Source organism: Castor canadensis, chromosome 8 (genome assembly GCF_047511655.1).
Source record: "Castor canadensis chromosome 8, mCasCan1.hap1v2, whole genome shotgun sequence".
In the NCBI taxonomy this organism is placed as follows: domain Eukaryota; kingdom Metazoa; phylum Chordata; class Mammalia; order Rodentia; family Castoridae; genus Castor; species Castor canadensis.
In genome coordinates, this window is record NC_133393.1 from 106,728,140 (window position 1) to 106,744,857 (window position 16,718).

Here is a 16,718-nt window from a genome sequence, read left to right on the forward strand (position 1 = left end):
TATGTCACCCCTTTTTATTTATTTATTTATTTATTTTTTCTTTTATTATTCATATGTGCATACAAGGCTTGGTTCATTTCTCCCCCCTGCCCCCACCCCCTCCCTTACCACCCACTCCGCCCCCTCCCTCTCCCCCCCCAATACCCAGCAGAAACTATTTTGCCCTTATTTCTAATTTTGTTGTAGAGAGAGTATAAGCAATAATAGGAAGGAACAAGGGTTTTTGCTGGTTGAGATAAGGATAGCTATACAGGGCATTGACTCACATTGATTTCCTGTGCGTGGGTGTTACCTTCTAGGTTAATTCTTTTTGATCTAACCTTTTTTCTAGTACCTGTTCCCCTTTTCCTATTGGCCTCAGTTGCTTTAAGGTATCTGCTTTAGTTTCTCTGAGTTAAGGGCAACAAATGCTAGCTAGTTTTTTAGGTGTCTTACCTATCCTCACCCCTTACTTGTGTGCTCTCGCTTTTATCATGTGTCACCCCTTTTTAAATGGCTCACATTGCAAAGAGAATCAAATGCAGTCCCTACTTATCTCTTTAGCTTCATCTGAATCATTCTCCAAGTTATTCATACAGTTCAGCCATACTGGTCTTATGCCTGTTCAAAGAACAAGCCAGTCCTCCTTGTCACTTCAGGGCCTTTGTACTTGCTATTTTCCCTCCAGTTGTTGGCTCTTACTCATCATTCAGGTCTCATTTCAGATGTTACTTCTGCAGAAAAGTTGCAGCTGACCTCTCTGGCTGAAGTAGCTGCCTCTTCCATGTTACTCTGTTATTGCTTTCTATTCTTCATAGTACTTATTACTGTCCAAACTGACCTTATTTGTATAATACATTTTCAATGTTTGTCTCTTCATAGCAAAATGTAAATTCTATAAGAATAGGAATCTATTCTGCCTGTCTTGCTCATCAGAGAAATTGAGCAAAAAGAACAGTGCCTGATCCGTAATGATCAATGAAAGAATGAATCAATAAAGGACTGGGTAAAAGAACAGGAATGCCAGCTGGAGTATTGTGGTTACACTGCAGCAGCAATCCCCTTGAGGTAAGAGTATCTGAGGCAGTCGCTAGTGATTCTCTTTCATAGTGATTCTCTTTCACCATCCTCATTCTACCTACTTGTGGTACACAAGATACCTTTTTTTTTTTTTTAACAAGATGCAGTTATTGCTGTGTCTGGCTTATCTACAACCACAGCTACTCTATTGTACTCTTTACAAAGTACTGTCTGTGTTTCCAATGAAGCCAGGGTACATGAACACAGTTCACAATCTTATGACACATTTTGACACAGTTCTTTATTCAGTGCTTTGCAAATTACTGGGCATTCATTAGGACTATTTAACTCAATTAAAACAACCAGTAAGGAACATATTTTTGACTGCCTCTGATGTGCCATTTGTTATAGGCATGTAAAATGTTAAATCATGAATTTTACCTTGACTCTGGACTATTACTAGGGACTGAATCTTCATACATGTGAAAGAATTCAGAGACAAAAAACGATATGATGCTGCACAAAACTGCACACCATACATAATGAATGCAAAATGTCTTCAACAAATAACATGGAACAGAGAAGAGTTACTGCACATTTTAAATGTACACTCCAAATCTTTTGTATTTATTGTGTTATACTTGATACTCATAAATTAGTTAAGTATTTCAGGAGCTTAATACATTTTTAACATGTGCTTTCATTTTGCAAAGATCATTCACAGCCCATTCTCTTATTAAATTATGTAGCAGTGGCAGCCTACCTCGACAAAGTTCCTACTCTATAGCAGGCACTGAGTGAAGTGCCCTTTCATGGATTACCTCAGATAATGCTCACAATATTCCTATAAGGCAGGTATTACTACAATCCCCACTTTACAGATGAGAAACAGACACAGAAAATTTGAGTAACTTGCTTATGGTGCCAAGTGGTAGAGCTAGAATTAAGTCACCACACTGCATTGCTTCTTCCTGTGGGTGTTCTTAAGTCTTCTCTTCCAGAAAAGTGAATAGCAAGTTTAAGATGTAATGCTTCTCACACCCTTCATCGGTGGCACCATTGCTGCAGTCTTAAGAGGTTTGTGACAGAGAAACTGAGTCCTTTCTCCTCTGAATTATATTCACCTGCCCTTTCCAGGAAGTCTGAGAGAACGGGCAGCAGCTGCTTTGGTGACTGACCATGGAGCTCAGAAAGTGGAGTGTCTTCCTGGCACCGAATGAATCAGATCCATTAACTCTGGTCACATCTTACTTCCCAAAATCTCAGCCTCCTTCAATCATGATTCTTTCTCCCAAAGGCCCTCAGTGGGGACATTTTTTAATTTCACTAAAAATTCTTTCTTTGTTGCTTTTTCCCTACTGGGGATCAAACCTAGGGCCTTGTGCATGCTAGCTAGGCAAGTGCTCTACCACTGACACGCACACATCCCAGCCCTGAAAACTCTTTTTTGTCAGCTTCTGTTTACCAATGAAAGGCACAGCTGATCTCTTATCCTGAGTTTATATAATCACTTCCACATTGTCCTGAAAACACTGTGGTCAATGTTTTGTTGCTAATAAAATATGGGAAATGTTGTCTCTGTCCATTATGGGATGACAGATATGCTCCTCAGGCATCCGGAATATTAGAAAAATGAACAGAACTTTCTTGTGGAAAAAAGGGTAATAAAACTATGGATTTTTTTTTTCTCTATGAATAGAAAGAAACAAAAGGTTGAGAATTGCAAAAACATCAAAAATTTTTGTATCATTTCCCTTCTTGACTACTATTTAATTATATTTAGTAGCTAGTTCCTTTTGATTTTTATGTAAAATGTAGGAGAAATGCTTATATGCTAAATAAGGAAGATAGGGAACAACGTTCAGTCAAAGTAGATGATGAAGTCAGAAATGGAAGCTAGAGTTACTAGACTGTCAGATTGCAAGTTCCCAGATATAAGTGACATCAGGGCTTCTGCAGTGAACAAAAACAATGTGTTCTTTGTCTATATGTTTTAACATATAAATTCATCTTTTCAAATGATCTTGGCAGGTAAAAATATTTAATATTTTTATTGCTCTGATTTGCATACAGGGCAAATAAAAGTAAAATAAATGAGTCCGCTAAAGGTGATAACATTTTAAGAGGGCTTGTCACACATTTCTGATTCACTGATACCAGAATTTAGGAAAGTGCCACACTGAAAGAACCTTTTGTGCCCCAAATCAATGGTGACTTCAGATTAATTTAGAAGAAACAGAAATCTCTCCTCTCAGCCAGTGTGTTGGGAAGGGCAGTTGGCCTCCTGGCAGAAATGGTGTGCATTCCATGAATTGCACTTTCTGATAGCTCTTGCCATCTCTGGTCAATGACACTGATTTCCCTTTCCTAACCTGCTTACACTGCATCAATTCTCTACTCCATTGTGTAAAATTAAAATCTGATAAGGGTAGTGTTATACTAGAGATTTTCATTAGCTCCAGGGCTGTCTAAGTTCCACTTAATTAAAAAGGATGCATCCAGCTGACTCATACAGTATAAAAATCATCCTGTCCCTCTGTTTTTTTAAATTGTAGAGAAGTGCAGTGCCTTTGAGGAGGTGGGAAACACATAATATGATGACCTCCCCATAAGCAAAACTTCAATTCTAGGGAAAATTGTGCTCTCTCTAAACATACAGAAATGTGGTTTCCCCTTTCAGGCTACACCTGCCAACACTAGTGAGCTCTTCTGCTTTGAGGATAAAAAAAGAGAGAATTTAGTTTAAGGAACAGGTAGGAGAAGGAGTCAGAATAAAAACTCCACTAGAGAGCCTGGCTTCATTGGATTTGGGGCTCCAAGTCCCTTTTCTTATACCAGGCTTTGTTTAAGATGCCCAAGTGAATGGGATATAAATACTCAGTGAAACTGTGAATTTCAAGTCTGTGAAAACGCAGATTCCTTCAGCTGACACTTTTCATTACATAAATAGAGTCAAATAATCTGATTCTCCTAGGAAAGAGGTTTGGTCAGAAAGGTTGTCTTTCATTCAAAGGAAAAAAGACATTTTTGCAAAAAGACAAAATATACCAAAAGTCAGCCCTTCTTACAACTGGATCCTTATTCTAAATATTGGAAAGGTCTGCTTTCAATATCCACTTTATTTTTAAAAAGTGCATTTTACTGTTTGCCCTTACTGTCCTTCAGATAGACTGAAAATTCAATAAGAATACCTGGAAGTTAAATTATTGCCTTTTTCAACACACCCAATTTTACCAAAGACTTGAAGAAAAAGAATTCTATTTCAAACAATGCTTCTTTCTTACTTCCATTTTGGGGCTTCCAGTAAACTAAGTGTGGGTAGGAAAAAGGGATTTGGAAAATGAAGAATAAACCAAGATAATCTGTTGTTTTGAAGAGAAATGATAAAGGCAGAATTAAACTTGGTGTCTTTCTGCTTTCTAGTTCTCTTAACCATAGTAAAACTGCAAGAGCAAGAAAAAGAAATTTAGCCAGAGGGCTGTTCTCACCATGGTCAGGACCCTTCAGGGCCAGGCGGGTCTGATGATGTGGAAGAATCTCCAGCTTGACCTGGTCAGTGGCATTGGCCAGGAACTGGGTTGCTTCAGCAAGTGTACAATACTCCATGCTGGTGCCATCGATGGAGAGAATGTGATCCCCCACGTGCAGTGCACCACACCTATGGGAAGGAGAAACACTCAGGACAATGAAGTGCTTTTCTCTTTGGAAGATGACTTTCATGTCCTTCACAGTTAGAATGTCACCACGTTTCATTTACTTAAAAAAAAAAAAGGAAAAGTTTGAGTGTTATAGGAAATATCATCTGTCAAATTTTAGGCACCTTGGGAATGAACAGGAACGTAAAATCTTATAGACAATATAGAAAAATGCAAGAAAATTTTTTCCCTTGTCCTTCTTAAAATATATGTTACTTTGGAGTGGTGATGTTACACGCTGAGGGGAAGTCAGGAAGAGAGGAGTGAAGAGAACAGGACAGAATTTCCCTTGACTTTGTTCTGTGTTTTCTCCTCCTAGGCTTTTCTATCTATAAATATGAGCTGGTAAAGATTCAGAATCTTAAGATGTGACTCACAGAATTGGAATAGGATCTGTACGATGTGTGATTGAGAATAACTTGGGGAGATTCGGTTACTATTTCTCAGAATCCTTTCCTAGAAGCTCCCAGTTCATCAGTTCTTTATTATTGTGCTCTATTTTGTTATTCTGGAGTTAAACATTAGTACAAAAGCTCTTGATTATAATGGAATTATGCAGGAGTCAAGTGAATAATAAAACCAGGCTTGCATGGTGAGCCAAGGGGAAAGCTGGGGATGGAGGACTAGCTGTTACATCTTGCTGAACTCAAGAGACTGGCTACTGGATGAGTTTGAGAAAAGCAAACACAGCAGTCAGCATCCTGACATACCAGTCAAGTGGACAGCTCCTTAAACTGGTTACCCGCTGCGGAATGGGAAAAATCAGAGGGAGAAAATTAAAGCATCCTGCACCATTGAACTGGAGAACACCCCTGGATCAATGGCTGCCACTGTTAAAGGGCTGTGCACAGCGGAGCTGTAGACTGACCACTACTGGGATTGCTGTAGGTCACCATACCACAGTTGGAGGATTTCCAGGCAGGGTGAGGGCAGGTGAAGAGGGCTGGACACTACAAGGTGTACTGGTTGTTCAAGTCTTGTAAATGGTCCACTTTTCAAGACAAAAACATTTTAAGTCTGTTTCTGTCTACAAATATTCTTCCATGTTACTTGAACTACTTCAGCTATGGAGATGGGGGTTTCTCACCAGGAGCTGGAAAATAATTCACTGGGAGGCAGCAGGCAGTCTTTTTCTCCCCCTTTCCCTTTTTACCTTCCAAGTCTAAAATATTAATAAGGAAAAATGAGTTTTATTTTTATTATGTCATTCGTTGTGAAACCACTGTTTTAAAATATTGCATTTTTAAAATAATATTCTTTTATTTATTTTTTTAAAAAGGAACGAAATTTTATGGTAGCAGGATTTAATTGTTATCCACACAGGAAAACCCATGACTTCTCGCATGGGATTTAATAAAGATCAGTTCAGCTACCCTACATCAAGAGCAGGCGATTGTTTTACACTAGCACACAGTAAGAAAACTTGCTTGGTTCCTTGACTCTTTTTTTCTATGGCTAACGGCCACACCAAACATCTGGATGGGAAGTGGCATTACAACACTGGGCGGCTGATTAGGCAATTAAAGCTTTAAGTCCCACAAGGTTAACTTGTTTTCTCCTACCTGCAACTAACAACAGAGATGTTTTGTCCTGTGTGTATGCATACTGTGTGTGCATGTATTACTTATGTGTGTATATATGTATATGTATAATTCTTAAAAACACACATGCAATGTTGAGAAGTACACACTTTTTATAACACTCACCTGTCTGCAATACTTGCAGATTTGATTTTGTCTATGACAATGACCTGTTTGTTACAGCACATCGAGGTAGTTAGGGCAACTCCAAGGCTGGCACCAGGAGTTTTGGCAACTTCAACTAGTAGAGGCCCCGAGGCTGTTGCCACAGAATCTGTCAAAGAACAAAAGTCAGGAAACAAAACAAGGTAAAACAAACAAGCAAACAAAAGAAAGAGAATATTTAGTCTGATGTCAGCCTGATAACATTTTTCCATGATACTCAGGTATTTTTCCATATTATATTCTGTAGGGGTACCTTTAGGGCACCTGTTCCACATTCAGCTTTTATTGTAATATGTGCACAGGCAATCTCTTCAATTAGATTTTAAGCTTCTTGACACTTGGGATAACATTGTATGTTTTTTTATGCCATCTACACTGCTTGGCAAAATTCCAGACACATACTAGGTCTTTCTTTAAGATTAATAAGTTTAATAAATATGTAGCCCCTATTATGGATGGATAGGTGGATATATGGACAGATGGATGAATAGATGGGTAGATGGAGAAAGGATGGATGGAATATAGGAAGAAAGTGAGCAAGAAAGGAAGAAGAATGGATGAATGGATAGATGGATAGATGGATGGATGGATGGATGGATGTCTTCAATTTGTCAAAAATTTGGCATAGGCTTCCTAAGTGGAATTTGTAAACCCTTTGGATCATTCCCTATTCTTGATCTGACTTAGGGTCATCTTTCCTTCAGGAGTGACTTTATATATTCTTTATTTTTGTCTTGTAACACCACTCATTCCTTCAACTCCTACTCACCCTTGGGAAATCAGTATTAATACCAATACCTCTAATAAGTCTCTCTAACTCAAATGTGCTACTCTATTTATTCCTTTTGTTATAGCATACACCTCACTGTTTCATAACGACAAGTTTGGATTTCATGTCTATGTCTTTTTGCCAGACTATTAGTTTGTTCTGAAGGCAGAAATTAGTCTTGTCAATCATAGTATTCTCAGTGCCTGGCATAAGGATTAACACCTAGGAGGTATGTAATTAATAGCTGTTGACTAAATGTGCAAACAAATAAGAAAACTCTTGCTGTCACTTAGCACACAGAAAAGGCAGGTGTCATATGGAAACAAGTTCTGGAAATGGAGTTAACACATTGATAAGCTAGGTGATAGTGCCTCAATATCTGTGATCCTAGCTACTTGGGAGGCTGGTATTGGGAAGATTGACATTCTAGACCAGCCTAGACAAAAAAAGATTGTGAAACCCCATTGTCATGGAAAAAAGCTGTATGCAGTGATATGCACCTGACATTTTAGCCATGACAGAAAGCCTAAAATAGGAGGAATGCCGTTCAGACCAGCCTGGGCAAAAAAGTGAGACCCTATCTCAAAAATAATCAGAGCAAAAAGGACTGGAGATGTGACTCAAGCAGTGGAGCACTTGTCTAGCAAGTGTGAAGCAATGAGTTCAAGCCTCAGTACTGCCAATAAACAAACAAAACATCTGCATTTAATTCTCATTTTCATAATATGTGCATTGTGGTACCTTAGATAAGTTACTAAGTTTTTCTCTGCCTGACTGCTTATCAATAAAATAGTACTTTTCCCACAGTGTTTGTTACAATCCAATCAAAGTATACATAAAACAATTTTCTTTGTATATAGAATATTATTATTATTGATATATTTTGACCTGACCTCATTTCATTTTCAAGGCTGCATATTGGTCAAAAAATTTTTCTGATTATCTACTGCTCTGGTGTTTGAGATTTCATTAATAAATTTTATTGTTCCATAAGTATATCTTTTACCATTAAGGCACCACTTAGAGTAGTGCACTGGAAAACATGTACTTCTGTGACTGAATCTCAGGTGGTATGGACTCAATCATGAAGTTGAAAGGTGCATGTGAGAGAGCCATTTTCGGTTCGAGATGAAACAAGATATTTCTTAAATAGGGCAAGGATGACAATGTACATATTCCAGTGCTGAGGACTCTCGTAAGTACCATACTTACTAACTGATTGCTAATACTGCAACAACTTAGTCCTAAAAAGGATGAAGGGAACAGTATCTGTACCTCTTCCTGTCAATTTTAGAGCAAAGTCTCACTAATAACTGGAGAGTCAGCGGTCTTAAGTCTACCAAGAAGGGTTTTTGGTTCTGAGGTGTTTAATAAGTATTTATCCAAAGCCTATGGTTAATTTGCCCATGACCCATCTCTATGATGGCTGTTACTTTGTGGTTTCGCTCACTTTGCTGTATTAGTTCCCCTGGTCTCCTGACATCAGTCTAGGGTCATTGACAATGTTCTGTTTTTTTCTTTCCTTCTCCATCATTTCCTGCTATTTCTGTCTATGGCTTCACTGGTCATAGTGCTGTGCAGGGTCCCTTCTTACTCTCAGACAGCAAGAAGTTAATATTGTTGGCCCCCAAGCTATATGCAAAAGGGGTTTGTACCTTGTCTACCTCAACTGGAACCTCCCTGATAAAGAATTCTGGGCAGTCTCTACAGCCTCTGTTTTACTTGTCTTTCCACCACTAGGGTGGTTGGTTCTTTCCACTCCTCAATTCTAGCAGTCAAACATCTGCTGCTGAGACAATAGAAACTCAACATGGATGCCTCTAGTCCTGCAGCTATCCTTCTCTTCCTTGAGCATGCTTCCTGGCAACCTCTTTGCCCACTGTGGTCAAACCCATATGAGCTATGATCTAGCAGGGAGTTTTATTGCATTGTCTTTCTAGAACTTAACAAAGGCCAACTATTAATTTCTCAAACCACTTCCTAGAGTCTATTGGATTTTAATAGGTTAGTTTGTGGGATAATGATCACTTATGCTCTTCTTCATGGTTTCACCGTGTGTAATGATAAATTTATTTTGCTTAACAAATTAAAGTAATAATATTTACATGTTACTTATTACTTATTTTTAAACTTTGCTTCATGCACAAAGTTATTTCAAATATTAAATAAAATTATCTTCCAGTTCTGTATTTAAGGCACATATAAAACATAAATGAATTTCATGTTTGTACATGGGTCCTAGCCCCATGAAATCTCATTAACAAGGCACTTCTTGTTTCACATAGTTTGGATAAGGGATACTCAAACTGTATCATAATTAAATATCAGATTTTTTAAAGAGGCCATCAGGATATTAAAAAATTGTTTCAATAGAAACTCTTAAGTAACTATTCTTTTTTTCTGGTCTTATTCTGGTTTATTATGTATCAAAGTATCAAAAGTTATATTCTTGTATGGTTCCCGTGTTCTAATTATAGTGAAGACTTAATATAATTTTTTTCTTGTAGAAAGAAATGATGGGAACAAGGATGTCAAGAAGTTGAGGAAAAGGGTGCCAGATCCTTTGCAGCCACTAATTTAGAGGGGAGGAAGAAAGAGCACCGTAGCTCCTCTTGCATACCTCACAAGAATCTTTCTTCAAGTAGTACTGCTACAGCTTTGAAGGAACAACAAATGTAATATTCCTTTTTTGGGGGAGGCAAATGTGCAATAAGTATGTCTCTTTTAAAGTAGAAAGTTTCAGGGGCTGGGAATATAGCTCTCAGAGGTAGAGCACTTGCCTCGCATGCACAAGACTCCAGGTTTGATACCCAGCATGGGAGAAAAAGAAAAGTAGAAAGCAAATTATGAGATAAGAAAAACTGAAAGGCATGGCTACAGAAAGAGGCATTGTGGCTCAGGGCTGGATACCCAGAGGATGGTTTTGGTTATACCACCAACTTGCCATGTGACCCAAGCTACCTCATTTTCTTCATTTGTAAAGTGGGGAGATGGATATCAATAAAAGCCCTGAAAATCAGTGATTTTACAGAGAACACTGATGGTTTGGAAGTAAGGTAACATTGGCCAGAGAAAATCAAGGAAGGCTAATTAACTTTATTAAGATATATAGTAATCTTACTAATGAAAGGAAGAGGTAAACTGCTAGAAATAAAGTGATTCTAAACAACTGATGTTTATCAAGATGGGATGAAAAACCTTAGAATTAAAAAAAATTTTGATGATGCCAATAATATCCTTTAAAGACTGAATTGAGGGATGGTGCCCAATCTTCATGCATACATACACATGTATGTATATATACATACATTAAAGAATTGCCAGGATACAACTTCAACTTTCTAAAATGATTATATCATAAGGAGGTTTTTAACTTGCTCAGAAAAAAACATGGCAAGGAAAGGAGGGTGCTTATTGGCAATAGTTTACTGAACATGAGATCAGTCCTCTTTCTCTTTCCTTAGTTGCCTATAATTTCATATGCCATGATCACTATTCTACCATACCTTTTCCCCAGAGTTTTGATTGCCGCTTGGGACAATTCTGTGTAGTGCCATAGCCAGGTCATACATGTTCGTATCTGAAGGGTAACTTCATTCACTCCATTGGATTTCTTCTCCCCATAAGTGGCTGAAATTATACTATAGCACATAAACCAGAGCCCAGGAGGCATCCCCAGTTCCATTTTCTCCCTTGCCCTCACAAATTCCTCTTTATTGGACTTTCAAAATTACCTTTAGTTTCATTTTTTCTTTCTGTCTCCACTACCATCATTTCAGTTCCAGTTACCACCATCTTGTATTACAGCACCAGTTCCCTCACACATACTCTTTTCTGTACCTGGAATGCCTCAATTCTCCCCTGCACCTTCTGTCACCACTGCTCTGCTAGAATGTCATGTCTTAAGGGATTCCTGTCCCCATCTGCAAACGATGTCAACAAGCTTATTCTACACTTTAATAGAGTCTTGTGCTTTTCCTTCACAGAACTTTTAATACATGCAGTTCAACAATTAATTCTTTAACTAGCTGTTAATTAATTGTTCCTTGATTTAAAATATAAGCTCCATGCAATAGGGATTGTGTACTGTCTGTTCATGACTGTGACTTTCCACTGCATCTCTATAGAAGCTATATACATAACAGGTGCTCAATGATACTTGTCGACAGAATGAGTTAAAGAATGCATATCTATTACATTATTCAAGGAACAATGTTAATGATAGTGATGATACAGAAATTCAAGTCATATTCTTTTGCTTGACAATGTTCCCAGTGTATCTGGGATTATATTAACCCCATGCTTAAAACCTAGTAACAAAGTACATACATGTACATTGATGACACAGGTGATATGGAGGGTTATTTTTTTTGTCTAACTTCTAAGGCTGCACAAAGTGCTTCATCCAATTTCTTATAATTCATACTGTGAATTACCTGAATTAATCCAGTAGCTGAGGAAACTGTACATGACCCTACCTTCTTCCAGATGGAGCTTGAACTCATTAGTCATTGCCTCTCTATAAGCAGACTCTAAAGCTCCTGGAAGTAGTTAAGCAAATATGCCACCTTCAGGATCATGAGCTTTTTTTTTAAACCTAATTTTATTTTTTTACTAGCATATATTAATTTTACAAAGGGGTTTCATTGTGATATTTCCCTTTACACATATAATGTACCTTGATCATATTTACTCCTTTTATTACTCTTTCTTATATTCCCTCCCCCTTAAAAATTTTGACTGGGTTTTGTTAATTTCTTCATACAGCCTATTATATTATGTACTTCAGTCATATTCATTACCCCACTGTCTTTCACCCTCTCCCTTCCAATCCTAACCATGAGTGTTCCTTTTTTTTTTTTTTTTGTGGTGGTACTGGGGGTTGAACTCAGGGCCTCATGCTTGTTGGATAGGGACTCTACTGGAACCACTCCACCAGTTATTTTGGCATTGGTTATCTTTGTGATAGGGTCTTGTTTTATACTCAGTCAGCCTGGACAGTTATCTTCCTATTTGTGCTTCCCCAAGTAGCTGGGATGATTGGCGAATGCCGTTGAGCCCAATCATTGGTTGAGATGGCATCTCATGAAATTTTTGCTGAGGCTGGCCTTGAACCATGATCCTTCAGATCTCCAGAGTAACTAAGGATTACAGGCTTCAGCCACCATTTCTGGCTAGGATAGGCATTTTGTGTGTGTGTGTGTGTGTGTATGTACTGGAATTTGAATTCAGGGACTTGAGCTTGTAGGCAAGTGCTCTACCACTTGAGTCCATGTTCCCCTCCCTCAACCAAGAGCTCTTAAAAGAGACTGGTGTCACTGCAGAACCAAAGTCCTGCAGCTTAAAAACACAAAGAGGAGTGGATGCCTCAGAAGCCAGAAGAGCACTGTCTGACCCTAGGCGAATCCATGGAACCAGCTCATCTACAGAGGATTCTGAGCAAATCATGTTGACTAAGAGTTTCACAGAACCATGGAATGCTGTGTAACTCAGGATCCCAGCAAGTTAACAGAGGACAGGTACACTCAAATGAAAACAATCTGAAGTGAGTTTAACAAAGGCAAAAGTTAGAAAAGTATGGAAAAGTTATAAAGAAACCATAAGGAATTGTATAGTATACTGGTGCCAGAAACAATCAGGCACCATACACTAAGCCAGTAAAGGAAGAATAGAACTATTAGTGGAACAGGGATTCGGAAGGGACTAAGTGGGGATGACATGAGCTAGGTATATAGTGGATCCTAGTGCATCCACAGGGAGGAAGCTGAGGGACAATATACCACATCACTGACCTTCATTCCCACCTTCCAGCTATGACTCCCTGTTAGCCAAACCCAAGTGGAAGAACGAGGGCATGAGAGTTGACAGTGCAACTTATCTAAGTCATGTCATGGAGCAGTATGAAGGGTTTTGAGTGGATGTGGAGGTAAAAAGAAGTATATCCTTGTTTGTATTACCTCCATTCATCTTTCCACAAAAGTCTTGAGTTTGTTTTGAACAAAACATGTACTGTAAGCAAATAAGCAGGAAGAATAGCCTACAGACTCCCTACCCTTAAGGGTTAATAGAGGTGCTTTGCCTGAACTGCAAATATGACTCTGAATTATAAATAAATCTGTAGATACAGAAAGTAGATTATTTGTTGCCAGGGGCTAGGGAGAGAGGAGAATGACTGCTTAATAGGTACAGGGTTACTGGGGATGATAAAAATGTTTTGAAACTAGACAGAGGTGACATCTGCACAATAGTGAATGTATAAGCGCCACTGAGTTCTATGCTTTAAAATAGTGATTGTATGTTATGCAAATTTTGCCTCATTAATAAAATGGCTCCAAACATCCTGGCACTGGCAACTAGTACAATAAAGGAAACATGATCAATTATGCAGTCTCACTTTCAGAAAGAGGAAGTCTACCAGTTCTTATAGCAGAGATAAAGACTCATCCAACAAAGAACTCTAAAAGGTGTCTCTCTCCCATGGAGCTTTATAGGTAGATGAAAGGTAGATAGATAGATAGACAGATAGATAGATAGACAGATGGATGGCAGTAAATGACATTTACATCAACACATTTTTATAACAGAATGCAGAGGCAGTTTCAATGGCTGTTCCCTGATCAAGGTTGAGGCATGTAAACAAATCAATGATAGAATGATAGCGCCTCTAGAATGGGACAAGCTAATGTGTTGGTCAGTTTGATCCTAGGATAGACAATGTGAATGCCTCACTGGGGATCTTCTCTCATTTAAGTTGCTAACAGAAGCTGGATATTAGACAATTCCAGAAGGTCCCATGTGCTGGAGCCCTGGTATGTTGGTTTTTATATAGGTGATTAGAACTAGATCCATATATTTTGGACATCAGTGGAATCACTGGCAACACAAGGTACTAGGAGGAGGCTGGAAGCCTAAGTAGGTTCTGGCCAGGATAGAAGGCTACCACCTCACAGATCTACAGAAGTGGGCTGAGACTGCAGACTAAATTGTCAATCTTGCAATATGAATTTTTTTGAGTGTACAGTACTAGGGTTTGAACTCAGGGCTTCATGCTTGTTAGGCAAGCACTCTACTACTTGAGCCACTTTGCTTGCCCTTTTTTGTATCGGGTATTTTCAAGAGAGAGTTTCTCAAACTATTTGTCTGGGCTGGCCTCAAACCATGATCTTCCTGATCTTTGCCTCCCAAGTAGCTAGGATTGCAGGCATAAGGCACCAGTGCTTACGAATTTTTAAAATACACTTACTGAGTGCAAACTATATGCCAGGCACATCAGAAGGCACTAAGGATACAAAGATGAAAATTTATTATCCCTTCCTTCTAATAAACCTTTGGGATCCCATGCCAAGAAGATGAGGCAGAAGGACAGAACTCCTGGATTTCACTATAAAAATATAGTCTATTGAGTCACATGACTTTCTAGTGACTTTTTTCATTTTAACTGCAGGACTCATAATGCTCATAATCGTCTCATCCCCCCCATCTAGTGAGATTTTTAATATAGTATGATCAAAGTGCTTATAAAAATATTGAAGTATTACTAGGATGTGCTTTTCAGGTTTCGAGGAATAATACTTGGGCATGAAAAGTTCCACAGAAGGTGGCTGTGGGCAGTCCTGACTACAATTGCTACTGACTATTATCACCAAGTAACTGTTGTAAATGTCAAGGGAATGGCAGTGACAGCTGAGTAAGACGAGCTGGCATGGTTAGGATGCGTTTCTTGTTTTTGCTGTTGGAGGATTATTTATTTTATTATCATTTTTAATCTTTTCAAATTATTGTCATGTTGGGGATACATTGTGACATTTCCCAAAGTTCTTACAATATATCATAGTTGAATTCACTTCCTCCATAGGATGAGTTTGTTAGGTGAGAAAGAATTTGACTGGAATGCTTCTCAGTCCTTTTTATTTTAATGGCCCTAAGAAAACAACAAAACTTTTTTAGCAAGTATGGCTTCCTAGTATTACCCATGTGGCAGTTACTTTCTGTATCACAGGATGGGATCTACAAATGTTAACATTTAATTGATCATTAGCCTTTTCTGGCAACTGATTTCCATAATAAATGTTTCCCCACACCACCACCAATAAGCTTGTACTACTTTGTGGTAGTAAGCCTATTTCCCTTGCTGCCACCCAATTCCATTTGCAGAGGACCTTCCTGAAAAGTAGGATTCCAAAAGCCCTGGCATGATTCCAAGATGTCTAACAAGATGCATGGAAAGAGTAAAAACAGGCAGACAGGGTGGATAAATGGGGCACTCTTAGTTAGCAAAGTGCAAGGGAAAAAAATGGAATGTGTCAAGATGAGAAAAATAAACAGAAGAAAAATCAGGAAGAAATAAATAATCAAGAGCCCATCTCTAGATAGATGATTAGTTTATCCTGCTGAAGTGAAGCATGGCTGAAAAAAATGGATCATGCAGATATAAATTATTCATGGATAAAGACATCTCAGTCATTAAGATATTTACACCACGCGTGAAGTCCTTGCACACTGTGTTGATTTATGGGCTACATAATTACATAAGATACGCTGATGACTGTTTGCCTGGGAAACACTCAGGACTTTTTATTTTGTTAATCTGTTTTCCCACTTCTGAGCCCTGCATTTCAATAAGTGGAAGGCTGGATTAGAACTTCCCAGGGGTAGCAGAAAGTCTGCACACGTTAAATCAGCTTTGCCTGCCTTACAGTCCATCTGACAGAATGGGCTTTTTGGAGGCTTTTCAACTTACCCACTAGTTAAAAGTATTTTTATTAATGATGTCCTATCCAAATTATACTTCTAATAAACCCATCTTTTTTCAGATAAGTGAAATGCCAATAAATCATGAAAGATTAAAAAATTATTGATTTCTTTTATTTTTGTCTATTAAAGTATAACACTTGGAAAATGCTCAGATCAAAGTATATTGTCAATGTTTAAATGAGTTTTATCTTCAATCCTAAGTGTCCTAGAGAGTCAAAGGAGACAACAGAAACATTTATTGTCCTGTGAGACACTTGCAAAGCAAGTGAAACTCCTAAGATATCCTTGAGTTTGGATAAAGCATACCCATCCTCTGCAGCAGACTTATCCTAGACATTTTATTAACTTTAGAATAACTTGACTCCCAATTTTACATGGGTGAGATTTTTTTTTATATACTTGCACATTAGGTTATAGTATTTTAAAAAACTTTTTTGGTAGTACTAGGATTTGAACTCAGGACTTTGCACCTGCTAGGGCAGTGCTCTACCACTTGAGCCACACCACCAGCCTTTTTGCTGTGGTTATTTTTGAGATAGGGTCTCCTTTTTGCCCAGGTTGGCCTGGACTGCAATTCTCCTATGTTAAGCGTACTGCCACGGCTGGGGTGACAGACAGTCACCACTGCATCCAGCTTTTTCCATGGAAATGGGGTCTTTTGGACTTTTTTTCCCCAGGCTGGCTTCAAACTGTGACCCTACCGATATTGGTCTGCTATAGCATGATAGGCATGATATAGGATGACAGGCACACAGC

The 16,718-nt window shown here is 38.4% G+C and overlaps 1 protein-coding gene across 17 annotated transcripts in view; it reads right to left on the reverse strand.

Annotated features, from left to right (window-relative positions):
• The window catches only part of Grip1 (glutamate receptor interacting protein 1), a 644,165-nt gene that overhangs the window by 91,356 nt on the left and 536,091 nt on the right, over positions 1 to 16,718 (reverse strand). For all 17 annotated transcript variants that reach the window (XM_074083851.1, XM_074083844.1, XM_074083854.1 and 14 more), the window contains 2 exons: positions 6,401 to 6,548; positions 4,488 to 4,657 (listed from right to left, as the gene is read on the reverse strand). In XM_074083851.1, the coding sequence (XP_073939952.1) occupies positions 4,488 to 4,657; positions 6,401 to 6,548 (318 nt within the window). The remainder of the gene's footprint in view (positions 1 to 4,487; positions 4,658 to 6,400; positions 6,549 to 16,718) is intronic.